The sequence below is a fragment of the Drosophila takahashii genome, chromosome 2L (genome assembly GCF_030179915.1).
Source record: "Drosophila takahashii strain IR98-3 E-12201 chromosome 2L, DtakHiC1v2, whole genome shotgun sequence".
In the NCBI taxonomy this organism is placed as follows: domain Eukaryota; kingdom Metazoa; phylum Arthropoda; class Insecta; order Diptera; family Drosophilidae; genus Drosophila; species Drosophila takahashii.
In genome coordinates this window covers 4,296,745-4,314,289 of record NC_091678.1, presented here as the reverse complement: position 1 = coordinate 4,314,289, position 17,545 = coordinate 4,296,745, and the positions used below count along the sequence as shown (strand labels likewise).

Genomic DNA, 17,545 nt, shown 5'->3' with positions numbered 1-17,545 from the left:
ACGTTCACCTTTGTGCAGATGGATGCTGTTTGGCAACATCCAGTCAAGCACCCACTTGAAGACAACTTTGTCGCCCCGCCAGTTTCTCCATTTGCGGCCCGCAGGCACTGCCAAGGATCAAGGATCAGCCAAGAAGCAGAGGCACTTCATTCGGGCTGCAACAACGGCACAAGGATGCATAACAAAGGCCCGGGCACTTGAACTGCGTAATCGCGCCCCTCTAGAGTCCTTTGGCTCTCTTGAAATTTGCATTTTTAATAAAATGACAATGGTAGTATCGCCAACCAATCCGATGTGCTGTACATTAAAATAGCAAACAAAATAGAACGCTATAGTCAAGTGCCTCGACTAACAGATACCCGTTACTTAGTCAAAGGAAGTGCGAGGGAGATGGAGATAAGCACGTAAGCGACTCCTTGATTTTTATTATTTGCTCATAATTTTTTAACTAAAGGTGCGATTTGAAAAATTTCTTCTACATTTGAATAGGTATAAATGAATACAACAAAATTACATTTATACTTTTCCGAAATACACGTTTTAATCTACGAGTAACGGGTATACAAATATGACCAAATGAAATGAAAGGAATAAAGTTCAATGGTCTCGTGGAAAACTAAACAAAAAAGGCTTTTGTCACCTCCATTAAACCCACGCCCAGATGGCAAATATCCTGTGGGGAAATCCCAGCCACACCTGCGCCTGCAATCAAAGTCAAAAGTCAACGCCCAGGCTTTTGACCCCGACTTTGGACTGACAACTTAATTGTGGTCCGCAGACAAAAAGTTCTATTTTTCGCCGCGAACTTTCAACGCGCCCAATCCCAATGACAACAGCATTAATAATTCAATTTCGTGAGGGAGGCGGAAACGGAAACGGAAGGGGAACTTGGGAACTGGGCTCGTTCCCCCAATATTTGGCAATTACTTGGCCCAAACCTGTGGCAGGTGCATAGCTACCGCCACTTGGCTGAAAGCGATATCCCAGCCTAATCCGTTTAACCTCCATGTCAACTGGGTCTGTTATGACCCGTCGGCAGACGCAATCTAAATTACCCTTGGCTTGGGCAACCCAGGATGTGTCGTCACATCCTGTCACAGGGCCAAAGTGTCGTTTTAATAAGCGTTTCGCAGCCTCACCTTTGTGTGTTTGAGTGTGTTTGTGTGCGGGTGATGGCCTTGTTTTCATTTTTGCTAATGGCCCACAAGTTGGCCATTGTAAAGCCGACCTAAGACTTACGGCTCTCCATCCTGCTGATGATGTCCTCGGCCCCAGTTTGCCTAGGACATTAACCTGTGTGTGTGGGCAGGCACTCCCTTGGTTGGGAAGACTCCTTTGGGGATTTCGTTGTAATGCATTCCGGCAAATGATCTTATTAGGATTTGCCTTCGAAAGGTAAAATAAAGGGGGTGGTTAAGAGTTTCAAAAGTGCACCTATTGAACACCTCAGCTGAGTGTCATAAAATATGTATATCACACAATTTAACCTAGGCAAAATGTCTTCCTGTCAGAAAAGCATTAAAAAGAAATCGTTTGATTTCCCCAAAATATGTTCCATTAATGCTTTTCTAAGCGGCCAACAATCACAGGAGGTACAGACCTTCTAAGTACTATCCATTAGATACTAAAAGCTGAATATATATATACATAAACATACCACAATACAACTCAATTCTCGAATCCAATCCTTGGGGGTGGATAAATATAAATGCGTTAGGCAATTTGTAAATGTAACTAACAGATACAAATCTGCTGGGAATGCGTGGCCGGAAAAGAAGAAAGCACATAATCAAAATTAAAATAAGAATCTCATCGCTCAGCCGCAGAAACAGAAACAGACACAGAGATACATTCCCGGAGATATGACACTGGGAACAAACGACCCAAACAAATTACACATTTTCCTCCGCTTTATTGTTGGCAATTTATTCGCAGCTAAATTAAAATACACACCATTTACCTGAGGACAACAGCACACAGCCGCTGACTCCCGGTGACATTGACAAACTGGAAGAGCCAAATGGAAATGGGATTTGGGGGCAGTTTGGTTTAGTTGGGCTGCCCCAGATCGTGACATCATCTCCCGCTGCCCTGGAGTCAAAGTTGAGGTCAAAGGCGAGACAGGCCGTGGCGGTTTGACATCCTCTGAGCCCTGAAAGCAATTCCATTTAAAATATCAGATTCGATCATCTTGTTAATTAAACCTCAGCGAAATAAAAACTCTATTTTCAAGGATCTGAAGGGTTTCAAGTGAGAATGGTTTCGAAAATACCCTAACTATTATTTTTCGAATAAGAAAAGTAAATTCTTTATTAGAAAAACTAAAATATATGGAAAGGCCTTATAACCAGAATTTATTTTTCTAAAATAGCATTTATCTAAATAATATAAAAGAATATACTTATTTAAGCAATCCAACACTTAGCTGCACAATTACATGCCTACTTAACAAAAATATTTGTACAACCACCTAACTTCCAAGCAGCTTTTGGTAAGTGGAAGATATCCACACATCCTGTACTCCATATCCACTCCACTTACATATATACCCCGACTAACTTCCAGTCCGAGGCTCAATTGGCGTGCTGAATGAACCGCCCTGGTTGGGCAGAGTTTTTGATTTTAATTTAGATAAAGTGCGCTATGGAAATCAGTTTCGCTGTAACTTTGCCGGGTTATCCGGGCTCAAATCGGGCCCAGACAACTAAACACTCCATAAATACAACAACGGGGGGCGGGGCAGATCGGGGGGCGAGCTTAAGGTAAGCTGTAAATTGCACGCTTTCATGTAGATAATTAATCACCGCGAGCATTCGGTTCAGGTGGCCCTGTTTTGCGGAGAACGAAACTCTTCCACTTGCCATTGAAGATTTGGCTTTGTGGCGAATGTAAATGCAGTTTCATGCAAATTTATTCCTGATCTTATCCGTATGATTTTAAATTCACAATACCAACGCTGGAGCATTGTGCTGTCCGAGATTTATTGGTGGCGCCATTTTCGGAGGCATTCGCGGAAATCAAATCAATTATACGCCCTGTTGGGCACTCGACGCACTAAAGGAAATTGAAATTATTTGATATAAATTAATGCAATTAAGCATTTGGCTAAACTCGATAGGGGATTAGGGTTCAAGTGAAATACAACTCAGTTCATGCGCAAAATTCATCAACTTTTTATTTGGACTATTTCGGGTACCTTCAATAACTTTATTTTACAATACTCAGTTTGTTTAATAACTCTTTTTGCTTTGCCAATTTTGTTTCTTCAGTAAAACTATTAGTTGCTTTTGCGAGGAAATCTACTTCTTGTACCAAACCAAATGGAATTCCCATTGATTTAAAATAAAATAAATTTCTCAAGTAAAGTAAACACATTTATAAAGTATACACTTTGCACATATTTCCGTCTTTCCAGTCTCTGGCCATTGCTGAGAAACAATCAACCCCAAAGTGGAGGATAGAAGTACTCGAAATTCAACAGTCAGAGCAGCTGGGACTTGGATTGGAAAACGTTGGACCTTCACGTGCATTTCCGAGAACGTTTGCAATGGCAAATGGGAAAATATTTAAATGTAACTCAATTTCGAACGCAATATGCGCTTGGGAACCACTTCGTTCCTTCTGTCGTAATACAGGATAGTTTGATTTGATTTATTTATAAGTTCAATTTGTGCACATAATTTTTTCAATATTAAGCTTTGATGCGGATGCAGTCGATGGCGACTGGAGTCTACCGGGGAAGGCAAACGAAAATCAATTCAATTTGCCAGTTGCCGAGTGCAAAGCGAATGCCAAATGAAGATGACTAATATTCGTGACGATGAGTGGTTGAACCCAGGCACCCAGCAGCTCGGAGGAAAAAGTGAAACAAGGGCAGGACTCTTCCACACATTCACACACAAAAAGTTGTGTCCTTTGGCATTAACAACCTCAAGTTCTTCTTGTCGAGCTGGAAAACTTGCTGGAAAAATGCAAGCAGACGAACAATTGCCGGCGAAAATAACAGAGAGAGGGGCTTTCCTTTTTTTCTGTGAGCTGTTTCTTCAGTTGCTGCACATAATTACATGAAAAGAAAATTAGTGTCGAGATTCGCCTTGAGCGCCTCTCCAGGTGAAAACTTTTAATGAGCAATTTTCTCACAAATTCCCAAGTGTTGCCGCATTTAATTTTTTAATGAAAAAATTTCTTTCAGCCGCAGTACACGAAGGGGAGTGGGAAAATCTGGCGGCAAAGATTTCCACTTTGACCGCTTTTTCTTTGAGTTCTTCAATCAGTTTCGGCTTCATTTAGGACTGGCATGTTTCTCCATCCTTTGGCCTGGCTTTTTGGAGTGCGTAATTGGGGGTGGTGGGCGATCTAGGTGTTTGTTTTTATTTATCGACGGCACAGAGAGAGAGAGCTCCCTGACCCATGTTAATGGCCGATTGACACGCCACTTGGCCTTGATGGGGCTTTTAGCCCGGCTCCCACTCGACTGCTGCTCCCCAAAAAACAGACGAAGCGCTTCTGCAGCTCCACACTTTCGCAGGATTAATGGCGGGGGAAAGTGCCCGGCCGGGGGATTCCCACACTCGCCGAACGAGGTGCTAAGCGAGCGTGCTGATTGCTGCCATTTTTGATAAGGAGTCGGCATTAATATTTCCCTTGCGTTGGCTACCACCGTTTTGTCCAGTCCGCTGATATATAGCTGCGAACGGCTCATTAGCACCACTAACTTCACACCTAGTATTCAAGATAAGTTGTACATAATTATTGCATAAATATAAAATATATATCAACAGAATAACCTAAGAACCCTAAAAAATATATTACAGAAATTATAAATCTGATATTCATTTTATCAAAAATTATTTAAATATATTTGCTATAATTGATTGATTTAGCTAATAACCAAAAGAGTTTATAATCTACAATTCCAGTTCTTATCTTCCTATCTTTGATCTATAAATCAGCTCTAGGTTATTTTCGGAAAACCACCAACCAAATCGGAATTTCTCCTGCTAAATCAAAGGACCTACCCCAGGATGGCCGACTACACGGGCCTGTTCAGGTGCCACAAGGCAGTGATAATCTTATCTGAGGAGAACGCACCCTGCTAGAAGGATGATTCCTGCCGGTCAAGTCAGCTGCCACACATAAACAGGCAAATAAAAGAGCCATTTGGTGTATTTCCATATTCATAAATCTGCTGGCCGGTTAGTCGGGCTAGCCACACGTCCATAAATCGACATTTCCATAAAACCAAGTGACTTCGAGCTTCGAGCCAAGTTCAAATCCGAATCCGAAGGCTGCCTTCCGACTAAATCAAGTGTCTGTTCGGTGTCAGTTTAATTGCAAACGTAAATTGGATGCTGTCATTTGCTACGTTTCCATTTGTTCGAAAGTTGCCCAGCCCTCCTGCTCTCGGTGAATGAATCTGTGCAGCACCCCTGGCAGTTTCCATTGACTTTTGCTGCCATCCGTTCTGACGGACATTTCTGCCAGCTGCTCCAGAAACTCGCAACTCGGATCTGCCCAGAATGCAAACGTTGCACAAATCCCAGCTTTGTTAATTGGACTCATTTTGGAAGTTGGTAGCTGGCAGCTTGTGTATTTTAAATTGGCATTTCTGACAGGCCACTGGAAAAGTCGGACGTTTTTATTCAACATACAACATGGTGTACATGGTCCACAGACCTAGTCGATTTCTACTGCAGCCTCCTCCTCCTCCTGATCCTTGGCACCGACCGCTTCGAGGATGTGCTTCTTGACGATGTCCCAGTCGTAGATCTGGTCGTTGGGGAACTTCAGCGTGTACATCAGGGCCAGAAAGGTGTACCGAATGTCCTTGTAGTGCGGCTCCTCCTCGAAGCCCAAGGCCCGGCTGTAGCCGACAAAGTGGTAGAAGGCCTCCGGATAGCCCTCGCACAGGACCTCCGGCTGCGTGGACAGCTTCATCTCGCAGATCATCTCGTGCTTCTGCTGCTTCTGGTTGGCCGTCAGTCCCTGCCAGGGCAGACTGCCCCGCAGGAAGTACATGAGCACATAGCCCATGGCCTCGATGTCGTCGCGCCGCGACTGCTGACCTCCGCGCAGGGCATTTATGGAGGCGTAGCGAGCGGTGCCGGTCAGTCGGCTGCCCGCCCTGGGTCGCACATGCTTATCCGTCGCCGCGTCCCAGTACCGCTTGGCCAGGCCAAAGTCGATCAGGTAGAGCCGGTGGCCGGAGTCGTCGCGACCCATCAGCAAGTTCTCCGGCTTGATGTCGCGGTGCAGGTAGCGATGAGAGTGCACGTACTCTAGGCGCTCGATCATCTGCTCCGCCACCATGAGCACCGTCTTCAGGGAAAAGTTCCGCTGGCACAGGACGAACAGGTCCTCCAGCGAGGGACCCAGCAGCTCCATCACCATCACGTTGAACCGGTGGTTCGTGTGGTAGTGGTACACTTGCGGAATTCCCATTCCGTGGCGCAGGATGTTGTACAGTTTGTACTCGAAGAGCAGCTGCGGATTGGCGATATCACTGCGCTCCAGCTTTAGGGCCACTTGCAGGCCGGACTTCCGGTGCGTGGCCTCGTAGATGTCCCCAAAGGAGCCGGAGCCCATCTTCCGGCCCAGGGTGTAGTCCTCCAGACTCTCGGACTGAAAGCTCATGCTTCTCGCTATTTAAAACTCAAAAACTACTTAATTTTTTCCACTTTTTTGTAGTCCCAGGGCTGCAGCGGGATAGTTATCGATAAATGTGGTTACGATTAGGGGCTATCGAGCTTTGGGGTATTCGAATGGCTGCAAATGGTCATGCAAAAATAAAAAATACAAAATAAATAAATAATAATTTTATTGGTAATACTAAGTAGAGGCGTAGAATTGCCTCTTAAATTCTTACCTTATGCTAGAAAAAAATATCGCGTCCACACGGTTCACATCTAAGCTGTAGAGTAAAATAAAAACCTAAAAAAAATTTTATGCGATCTTATTTTATAAAAGCTTTTTTTTATTTTATTTTTTTAAATTAAATTATTAGTGAAACTACAAAACTTTTTTTGACATTTTACATAATCTAAGTAGTCTTTGGTTACCTCTCAGTGAGAGGCTCTTCCTTTATCTGACAACAAAATTATTTAAGAAAAAAATCTCTTAAAAATTAAAAAATAAACAAAATGTCTGCAGAGAAAAACAAGTGCCTAAGTCTAACCCAGGAGTTTAAATTAATGCGTTCTGAATACGAACTTAGAGTAAATCAACTGGAAAGAGATGTTTTCGAGTGCTGTCGAATTTTGAATAAAGCCCATAGAACCGAAGACCTGACTAATAGTTGTTCTTCTGCAAAAGAGAACTCGGAAAAACAAAAGTTTATATCCTGGAAGTTCGATATGCGAGATTTCTCGGTGAGGAACATAGCAATCCAGATCAAGGATAATCACGTCTACCTTCGGGCCTATAAGAAAAATGTGGATATCAAACAAGAAATATATATGCCCCAAAATGTGGATAAGTCTAAAGTTACAGCCGTTCTGACAACCAGTGGTGTTTTAACATTATCTGTTCCAATAAGAATGCCGCTATCAGACATCCAGAAGCTTACTCTTTGAACTAACCTAATATAGTTGAATGTTTCTTTTTAGTTTAATGTTATACTTTATTTGTGTTGGCTTTAGCCATTTATTGGTTTATAAATCAAGGAGTTCTAGAATATATTTTTAATGAAAGCTGCTGGTCCTTAAACTTTCTGTAGATATGCTGTATATTAGCTCTAAGACACAGTCCAGTCAGAAACTATATTTTAAGCAAAGCTACTTGAACTTAAGAAAGGATTCTGTGGCTTAGAGCAAGGTGTCCAGCAGACTACAGATTCGGGTCTACGGAATAAAGTTGGATTTAGGTTTGGATTAGACTGGATCATGGCATCGGGAACACAGGGAAATATCATAATGTGCGGAGTGGGTTGAAGAAAAGGCGCCTGAGTCTCCATTTGCTGATCGGTTTTGAAGCTCTGCAACAACTCCCGTTTCAATTCCTCCACAATGCTTCTCCGGCAAAGGGACTCTTTATCCCAGTCTTCTATCAACTTCGGGCAACATAGATCCCCGCGAACACTGGATTCTGTTAAATCCTGACTTGGCATAGCTGTGAAACTGGTGGCATATTCACTCTGAGGTTCACCTGAGCTTGTTGGAATGGGATCAGGATAGCGAACCAGCTGCATGTTGGTTGGGACTTGGATATTATTCCTGGAACTACTGGAACTGCGTTTACTTATTGTCGATTCGGAACTTTTAGACGGGACTTTGAGAGCAGATTCGGGCTTCGGAAAAGATTTTTGGATCGGAGCTGCTGGAAAGCTTCGGGGACTTTGGCTTGGCCAACTTTTAGTTCTTCTCGGGCTGACTTTAATTTTTCTATCTTCATCAAATTGAAAATTGTGACTCTGGCATCTGTGGCATTCACTTTTGGGGAAATTATGAGATTCCCGTTTTCCGCATGAGCAAAGCGATTTAATACTACTGCCGGAACCGCTTACCGAACCACTTACCAAACTATTCGAGCTATTTGTTTTCAAGATTACCTTTTTTGGTGCTGTTCTTTCGAGGTTGTTATTTACACCTTTCAAGCTTGACCTTTTGTTTATATCACTCTGAAAGAGAGTAGGTGGTTTGGAACACTTTTCGATAGTATTTGACTGGCACAAACCAGGTCGGGAAGGTCTTGAACAATTGTTTTCTAACCTATCGGGGGTCCAGCTGTTGCTGAATTCGTGTGGAGAGTTACAAGTCTTCGAATGACGCGTCAGGCTCCAATTGGTGCTGATTCGTTGCCGGGGAAAAAGTTTTTGCGAAGATCTACCGCTGATAAGAGTTGGTGGTTTTGAGCACGCTTCAATGCTCTTCCTATTGCTAAACTCCTTAGGTCTTTCAGTTCTTGAGGAACTGCTTTTGGAACTGTTTGTCGTAGAGGAACCACTGCTGTGAACAGAGGGCGGCGGAGAAAACCGAACATTTTTGAAACGGTTTTCCTGACTAGCGCTCGAATCGCTGCCACATATTGTGGTACCACTAAATTGCCTCGATACCGAAAGGTTTGGAGGTCTTGGAAGGTCTATGGTATTGCTGATGTGGTTGTTACAGGATAACCCATGGTCTCTCACGACCTTGGATGATACAATCCTCGGACTGCCAGTCAAACTCACATCTGTGGCCCGGATTGTAAGGCAGACATTTATTTCACTTGTTTCGATGGAATCTTCATCTTTATCCCCACTATAAAGACTGCAATTTCCGCTGGATACGCGATTGTATACTTTCTTCGAACTCTTCGTACGCAGATCAGCATTGGGTCTGAAATATTGACTATTTCGTTTACTTAATCCTTTATCGCAGTGGTCATTATTTACCTTCGATCTGTGGTTGGTTGTACTCAAAACATTGTACATGGAGTACTCATGGTAGATCTCATCATCATTTTCAGCGAGCTGCTTGCCTTTTCCCCTGTAAACAGTGGGATAATGACATCCCTTTCCCCTCCTTGCACAGTATCTTTGGGATGCATTTCCTAAAGACGGGCTGGGAATAGGAACTCTCTTATTTTGAGACTCCAAGGAGTGGTTACTTGTTTTTGGTGAGCTTATAATATAATCGGGGCTTTTATTATTTCCACAATCTATGTGAGCACAGTTTAGGCGACGTTGTACTGGCTTATAGTTTCTTAGTACTTTGGATTTGCTTCCAAAAATATTTGATCGCGTCAAACATATTCTAGATTTTTTCAAGAATCCCGATATTTTTTGCTTCATGGATTTTCGTTTCCGAGCCTTGACAATATCATAAAGAGATGTTCGCGGTTTAAATGTCACAGGAGCAGAGTTAAAAATACGTGCGAAAGTTTCACAACCTGAATCCGATCTTTTTGGTACATATTCACTTTTTTGGGGATAGTTATACTTCCGTTCCTTCTTTTTATAGGGTATCTCAATGGTGAAAAATAGTGACGATGGGGTTTGGCTGCTTTCACGAATTCTATGCGGAATTTCGGTGCCGTCGTTACAGTCTGTTAAACGAACAAACTCAACAGACTTTTTTCGATCCGCCATGGATTTTCGATGTCTCCTAGTTTTGTGATTATCATATTCTCTGTATGACTTATCAAAATATCGAGGAGGTACTGTCCTAAAGTTTCCTTCCAATCTTTGCATATCGTGATCGATCTTATTGTGGTTATTTCTTTCCGAAACTTCTTCATTAAATTTATATTTTTTGGTGTTTTGCTGATATTTTTTTGGCGGAGCTAGGCGTAAAATATCTTTTGATATTCTGTCGTATTTTATGGGAGCCTCTCTAGTCTCTTTAAAATGATTGCAACTTTTTCTATGTGGCATTTCCTCTGGCTGGTAATATCGTTTACGTCTTTTATATCTTGATTGGCGATCTTCAGGTTTCTTATAATCTTTGAATTTATACTCTCTTTCAGCTTTGTATATTTTTGTAGGGTAGTTCGAAGGGTCGGTAATGTCCTTATTTGAAGAAGACTTGACTTTGTAATACTTTTGTTGGGGTTTTGAAAATTGGGTTGGATGAAGTGACCTGCGGATGGGTTCATTATACTCTCGTTGATCGTAATCGAGTAATTCTTCATACTGTTTTTGGTAGTTTTCATCAGACTGATCGTCGTAATGCTCCTCGTAGTTTGGTTCTAGGTCATAGGATTCCTCATAATCATTATCCTTTTCATGTTCCCTGTAGTTATGGGTATGATAATTTGAAGCATATTCCGGTGGCATATATCCCGAAGTTTGTCTATACTCGCCATTTCTTTTCGGTCGATCAGTAATCGTTCGTAAATCACGTGAAAGAGTTTCTCTATAAGCTCGATTGTAATCTTCCTCTGTGGGCTCTTTATCGTAAAGATAATATCTTTCATGAAGTGTGCGAGGTACTTCACAGTGTCTCCGTGTTGAACTCCGAGCATTCGAATTGTAATCACAAGGACTTTCATATCTGGATTCGGAATAAGGTTCTTTTTTTCGCTTCGCTTTTTCCTGCGCTTCTTTAGAATAATCGTATTTCTCTGCTTTATATGCTTCATCTGGATAATAATGTTCGTACTCCCTTTCAGTTTCAAAGTCTGGATTGTAGTTACAGCTCCTGATATTGCCGAAATAGTCCGCAGAATCGACCGATGGGGATGGAGAAACTAAGCCTGTTTCGACACGACCACGTCCTGGTTTAATCATTCTATAATGAAAGTGACGAGGACTGTCGGAATAGGCAGAGTTATCTCTCCGCCGGCCAGGAGTCCGTCGCTTATAATTCCCATGATCAAAATCACCGTGTCCGTGAGCATAGAATTTATTTGGTGCCCCAAATGACATCGCACTCTCCGTAATTGGATTGCTCAATCCTCCGCCGGGAGTTCGTCCTGTCCATTTGTGTTCGGGTATATATTCGAGTTAGTGGACGTTTGGCAAATGTCGTTAATCAACTCACGCTTTCCATTGCAGTCCGAGGTCCTTGGCGCGGTAATCTCGTTTCGGTGGTCGCAGCACACTCCCCCCGAAATATCGACATTGAAAAACATTAATGTCCGCTTCCATTCATCCTCCTCCTTGGCGCTCTCAAATCGGATTAAACTCCGGTTCGTCACCGTAAATGACATTTTCACCAGCCGCGAAGCTCATGCCCCTACAGTCATCACAAATTTAACTGCAAATTTAATTCATATCGGTTGTTTGTTTATGTCAGTTGGCTCCCTTTTTTTGATACTCTTTTCAAATATGTGTGCTTAAATTAATTATCACTTCGTACTCACAAAATAGTTCATTGGCCAGAAGGGATTTGGGTTTGTCGATTTTTATTTCGTGAAATATTCAGGCACGATTTTTAGAATATAGTTCTCTTAAAAATAACTTGCATTATACATTTTTATTTCTCTATATGGTTTTTTTCTTTCGTAGTGAGAAGTTATTGCTCAAAATGAGGCCTAGGCAACCAAGATCCTTTAACCAAGGTAAACACCGGGTCCTGGCGACTCATTTTATTATCCCAACGAAGGCCATTAACTTTCGCTTCCTTCGCTGTTTGTAGGTCCCGCATTTAATTGCAGGATAAATGCCTGAAATGGCCAACACAAAGGATGCGCCAACGAGAATGAGAATCTGGATGAGGATGGAATGGTCGTCATTACTTGAAGGGTGCTAGAAAATATGTTTTTAATTGCGGAAATATCTCCATTTCACAAATAGATGCGATAATTATTCAGAATGGCGCGAATTTCCATCACATTAAAAGTGCAGACAATGGGGGATAGTAAAATGCAGCTCGCGGATAATGAAAATCGTGTTCAAGTGCGGAAATGCTGAAAATTATTTCAATGAAACACAACTAAGTGCTTTTTAAGTGCCCCCGACGGTGGCACAAACCAAACGGAAATGGACGCCGACGAGATTGGTTGGGTGTTTTTTTGGGGGGGAGATGGAAGGACATGGTGACAGGACGCGCAGGACACTTACGACCCCCGAACATTATAAAATGCAATGAGAAGCGACAGATGCGTAATGTTCTATGGGGGAAGACTATGGGGCCATTATCGACAAGTAAGTAATTTATTAGGTTCAGGCCACGTATGTCTTACGTTTTGGTATTAATTATATATTTTCAGTGTTATTATGAAATAATCTTTAACACAGAATATCTTAACATAATTATTTTAAAATCACTTATAATGGTTTCATCCTTTTTTTCATGTCCTACTTCTACTTAAGAGATTTTAAAGCCTCTTCATTACAAAGTAGGCTAGCGAAAAATGAGTCAAATTCAAATACATAGCTGGAAAATATTTAAAATGGAGACGATTTTGGGCATTAAGGGAATTGATTTCGTTATTCTGGCCTCAGATACCATGAAAGCAAAGTCTGTGATGTGGTTGGATGATGGTGAGTGGACCCTAGAAGCGTAAGATAAAAATTAAGAAAAAGTATATCTATAGACAAATCGAAGATCCACCGTCTGACAAACTATTCCATGCTGTCCGCGGTGGGCGACGGCGGAGACTGCCTGCAGTTCTCGGACTTCATACTCCGCAACCTGGATCTCTACAAAGTGGCCAACGGCTATGACTTGACTGTTCGCGGAGCGGTGCACTTCATCCGGACCAACTTGTCCGCCTATCTGCGCAGCAACGTCAAGTACCAGGTTTCCATGCTGGTCGGCGGATTCGATCCCACCACCGGTCCAGACTTGACCTACATCGACCACTTGGGCAACGCGGTGCCCATCCGATTCGGTGGCCACGGCTGTGGCATCAACTTTTGCACTCCCATTTTCGAGCATTTCTACAATCCACAGTTGGATATGCGCACCGCCTACAGTATAATCGAAAAATGTGTGCTCGAGATTCAAAAGCGATTCGTTGTCAATTTGCGCAACTTCGATGTGTTCATGATAAGCCGAGAGGGCATTACCAAGATGAATCCCATCAACCAGCAGTCTTTGAGGTCCCGAATAATGGACAATGCCCCGACAAAGAGATAATGATATCAGAATAGAGATTTATATATTTTTTAAAAATAATATGATTAAGAGTTGAAATATGTTAGAGAAATACTAAAATAATAAATAATTACTTTACTACAAAAGACATCTCATGATCATCTAATACGTAACGCAGAACTACAATTTATAAAGCACTTTATGAATTACCTTGCCGTCAAAAATATAAATATTTTTAGTTACCTACTACAAAACTTAAGAATTAAAAAAAATAGTAAGAATAAAAGTGCACCCATAAAAGGTGTATCCTTTCCCAAGATTTGGCTCAGCGTGGTGACTTAGAAAGAATTATATTCGACCTTCTACCCCAGTATAATTACTTAATTTGACACTTAAGTACACGTGGCATATAAGGGTACTATAAAATGGCCAACACCAACAGAAGGCGAATCAGTGAAGAGAATACCCCACGAAGACAAAATGAAACTCGCCGAAATCCTCAGGATGGACTACTTTCGTTACCAACTACTCGCCTGGCGATTCAGTGGCTCCTTTGAACTCAGCGAGGGAAACTACTTGAGCTTGGCCTTATTTTGGAACATCGTCGTGTATTTGCCAACGCCTATGGCAATGGCCGCGATGTTTAGCTTCGATGATCCTTTGGAGAATAACTACAACTTCATCATGTCGATCACATCGCAGTCCAATCTGGTTAAGTTCCTGCTGTACGTGACCCAACTGACCAAATTGATCGAGATTCAGAGGATCATTGAACAGCTGGACGCCCGGGTTACCGGGATGAATCAGTTGCTGCGGCACGAAAAGATGTCCAAGCACATGCAAAGGATGTCTAGGTTATTCGTGATCACATATGGTATTGTGTTTATCAATGCAGCGGTTCCTTTTATTTTCGAAACTGAGCGCAGCCTGCCTTTGCCCATGTGGTTCCCCTTCGACTGGAGAAACTCAACGGTTGCCTACATCGCAGCTTTAGCTCTTCAGGAAATCGGAATTTTGTTCCAGATCATTATAAATTGTGCAGCTGACTCCTTTCCTCCCTTGGCCTTGTTCCTGGTTACGGAGCAAGGCCGCCTGCTGAGCCTAAGGATCTCTCAAATAGGATATGGTCCAAGTACTCTGAAAGAGAATGAGCAGGACCTCGTCAAGTGCATTGAGGACCAAAACATGCTATACGGGTAATTCCACTATTTATTTATTGATACATTTCATACTATAATTTCTCTCTTAGCTTACTAGATTTGATCCAAGCAATTATTTCCTACCCCATGATGGTGCAGTTTCTGGCTATTGGTATTAATATCGCGACTAACTTGTTTGGCCTGGTATTCTATGTGGAGAGCCTCTATGATCGCCTTCTCTACGTGTGCTATCTGGTGGCCCTCATCGTAGAGACATTTCCGCTTTGCTATTATGGAACAAAGGTGGAGGAGAGCTTTGCGGAGCTCCACTACGCCGTGTTTTGCAGCAACTGGGTGGAGCAGAGTGCCCAATATCGAGGGTTCATGCTGATCCTGGAGGAGCGCACAAAGAGACAGCAGCTCCTCCTCGCCGGCAACCTGGTGCCCATACACCTAAGCACCTTTGTGGCATGTTTGAAGGGATCTTACTCCTTCTTCACCCTGATGGTCAACAGAAGCGGCAGGGGATCTTAAGACTTACAGAAAAAATTGCGACAAAAATAAAAAGTAGTAGCACACGAGTAGCTAACACAAACACAAGGATATTGTACTGTAGAAATATAGTAGTTATAAGTAAATTGGTCAAATGTTAGAGACTAAAAAAACAACTGTTTGAGGAACATCATCATTGAATCTCCCATTTTTATGCGGTTTGTGGGCGTTCGAATGGGCGTGGCTCTGTGATGAAAGAAAACTGCACAGGAACCACAAGAATCTACGTTCCTTCTACCTGTTACATACTTTTAAACAAACTAAATTTATCCTTTTAATTCACAATTAACCGGTGTAATTTAAAAAAAAAAGTGTGCTGTTTCCCAGGGTTTTGCATTACGTAGTTTTGTGGAAAAAACTGCATTCTACCTCCTACCCCAAAAGAATAATTTAATTTGCCAATTAATAGCCTGAGGCCAATTTTGCAAGTGGGAAGAAAAGGGTGCTATAAAATGGCAAACCACCTTCTAAAATTCAATCAGTGAAAAGTCAAGTGCCATTCAGAATGAAACTCAGCAAGAACTTCAAGATCGACTATTTTCGCAACCAGTTGCTGGCCTGGCGAATCTGTGGGGCCTTACATCTCAGCGAGGGTAACTACAAGAGTTGGGCCACCGTTTCGTGCATCTTCATTTTCCTGCCAGTACCCATGTTAATGATGGTGCTGTTCAGCTTCGATGATCCGTTGGAAAATAACTTCAGTTTCAGCCTGGCTATCGTGGCAATGGCCAATTTCCTAAAGTATTCTCTGTACGTTCCACAACTAAGCAAACTGGACGAAATTCAGATGCTTATTGGCCAGCTGGATGACCGGGTATCGGGAAAGGATCAGATACTTCGGCATGGAAGAATTATCCAGCACATGCAAAGGATGTCCAAGCTTGTTCTGATCTCATATGCCTCTGGGCTTATCAGCGCGGCAGTTCCTTTTATTTTCGAAAGTGGGCGCACCATGCCCTTACCCATGTGGCTTCCTTTCGAATGGAAAGATTCCATAATTGCCTATACTGGAGCCTTGGCCTTTCAAGAGATCGCGATGTTCTTTCATGTTGTGCAGAATTATGCAGGCGACTCCTTTCCTCCAATAGCATTGTTCATGGTGTCCGAGCAATGTCAACTACTGATCCAAAGGATTTCCAGCATAGGTTATCGTTTTAAGAATCTGAAAAAGAATGAACGGGACCTCGTAAACTGCATTAGGGACCAAAACACGCTCTACAGGTAAGGACTACCTGTTTAGTTTATTAATACCTTTAATATTTTAATTTCTTTCTTAGCTTGCTGGAATTGGTCCAATCCATGATTTCCTATCCGATGATGGTTCAGTTCTTAGTGACTGGCATTAATATCGCAGTTACCTTGTTTGGACTGATATTTTATGTGGTGCACTTATCGGATCGGATTTACTACGTATGTGTTCTCTTCGCACTTATGGTGCAGACTTATCCTTTGTGCTACTATGGAACAGTTGTGCAGGAGAGCTTTGCGGAGCTCCATTACGCAGTGTTCTGTAGCAACTGGGTGGACCAGAGTGCCACCTATCGAGGGTATATGCTGATCATTGGGGAACGCACGAAGCGGCAGCAACTCCTTCTCGCCGGCAACCTGGTGCCCATACACCTGAGCACCTTTTTGGCATGCTTGAAGGGGGCATACTCCTTCTTCACCCTGATGGCCAACCGAGATGGTCAGACCGCTTTTTAACTAGACGCACGATCAATGTAGTGATGTGTATTCAGTTTTATGAAATAAATCTTAACTTTCTAGCTCTTATAGTAAACGGCTAGTAAACGTTATCAAGTATTCTATACTACATCCACCTATTTTTTACTTTTCAACGAAAAAAATATAAATCCTTACTCGAAAATAGAAAGGTATACTTAAAAGGAGTGTGTACTTATTCCCAGGCTTTTTGCATTACGTGGCTACAATCTACCTCCAACCCCAAGAGAATGATTTAATTTGCCAGTGAATAAGACGTGGCCAATAGAGCAACTGTCAATGAAGGGTGCTATAAAACCGGCAGCTCATGATAGAACTGAAGCAGTGGAAAGAAGACCCCAGGAAGGCTACATTAAACTCTGCGAGACCCACTGGACGATTTTTTGGTGCAAAACATCCTCCAGTGGGTGTCGCAGAGTTTTATGTTTCCCACTTGGGTTATTCTTTTCACTACTTTAGATTTCAGCTTATAGTTATACATTAAATATTATAGTTTCTTTCTCAGCTTACTGAAGTTAATTTAAACTACGATTTCCTATCAGATTAAAGTGCACTTTTTAGTTATTGGCATTAGTATCGTGTTAGTATTTAGTATTAGTATTGGCTTGATATTCTATGTGGAGACCCTAACGGACAGAAAGTTCTACGATTCCGTTGGCCCGCACAGTGCAG

At 42.3% G+C, this 17,545-nt stretch overlaps 6 protein-coding genes across 8 annotated transcripts; 4 read left to right on the top strand and 2 right to left on the bottom strand.

Moving 5' to 3' along the window:
• Positions 1-4,974: 4,974 nt before the first annotated feature.
• Positions 4,975-6,715, bottom strand: LOC108063973 (casein kinase I). Its single transcript, XM_017151263.3, has one exon. It carries the CDS (start codon positions 6,631-6,633, stop codon positions 5,677-5,679), a length of 957 nt encoding a protein of 318 aa, XP_017006752.3. The 5' UTR covers positions 6,634-6,715; the 3' UTR covers positions 4,975-5,676.
• Positions 6,716-7,052: 337 nt separating this feature from the next.
• Positions 7,053-7,586, top strand: LOC108063949 (uncharacterized). The gene has a single exon (XM_017151235.3). The coding sequence runs from the start codon at positions 7,140-7,142 to the stop codon at positions 7,569-7,571; it is 432 nt and encodes a 143-aa protein (XP_017006724.3). The 5' UTR covers positions 7,053-7,139; the 3' UTR covers positions 7,572-7,586.
• A 104-nt stretch (positions 7,587-7,690) lies between these two features.
• On the bottom strand, positions 7,691-11,749 carry LOC108063950 (uncharacterized). 3 transcript variants are annotated; one of them, XM_070215503.1, is made up of 3 exons: positions 11,460-11,749; positions 10,611-11,391; positions 7,691-10,556 (listed from the first exon to the last, which is right to left on the bottom strand). In XM_070215503.1, exons 1-3 carry the CDS (start codon positions 11,626-11,628, stop codon positions 7,763-7,765), a joined length of 3,744 nt encoding a protein of 1,247 aa, XP_070071604.1. In that variant the 5' UTR covers positions 11,629-11,749; the 3' UTR covers positions 7,691-7,762. The 3 variants fall into 3 exon arrangements, with proteins under 3 accessions (XP_070071604.1, XP_017006725.3, XP_070071606.1); XM_070215505.1 differs by having other exon boundaries at positions 9,161-9,314; positions 9,371-11,391; XM_017151236.3 differs by having other exon boundaries at positions 7,691-11,391.
• Positions 11,750-12,747: 998 nt separating this feature from the next.
• Prosbeta4R1 (Proteasome beta4 subunit-related 1) lies at positions 12,748-13,570 on the top strand. The gene is made up of 2 exons (XM_017151273.3): positions 12,748-12,904; positions 12,958-13,570. The coding sequence occupies exons 1-2, from the start codon at positions 12,775-12,777 to the stop codon at positions 13,500-13,502; spliced, it is 675 nt and encodes a 224-aa protein (XP_017006762.3). The 5' UTR covers positions 12,748-12,774; the 3' UTR covers positions 13,503-13,570.
• Positions 13,571-13,877: 307 nt separating this feature from the next.
• LOC108063982 (odorant receptor 23a-like) lies at positions 13,878-15,193 on the top strand. The gene is made up of 2 exons (XM_070211488.1): positions 13,878-14,656; positions 14,710-15,193. The coding sequence occupies exons 1-2, from the start codon at positions 13,941-13,943 to the stop codon at positions 15,131-15,133; spliced, it is 1,140 nt and encodes a 379-aa protein (XP_070067589.1). The 5' UTR covers positions 13,878-13,940; the 3' UTR covers positions 15,134-15,193.
• Positions 15,194-15,656: 463 nt separating this feature from the next.
• On the top strand, positions 15,657-16,855 carry LOC108063951 (odorant receptor 23a-like). The gene is made up of 2 exons (XM_017151237.3): positions 15,657-16,372; positions 16,429-16,855. Exons 1-2 carry the CDS (start codon positions 15,657-15,659, stop codon positions 16,853-16,855), a joined length of 1,143 nt encoding a protein of 380 aa, XP_017006726.3.
• The last annotated feature ends 690 nt before the right edge of the window (positions 16,856-17,545 follow it).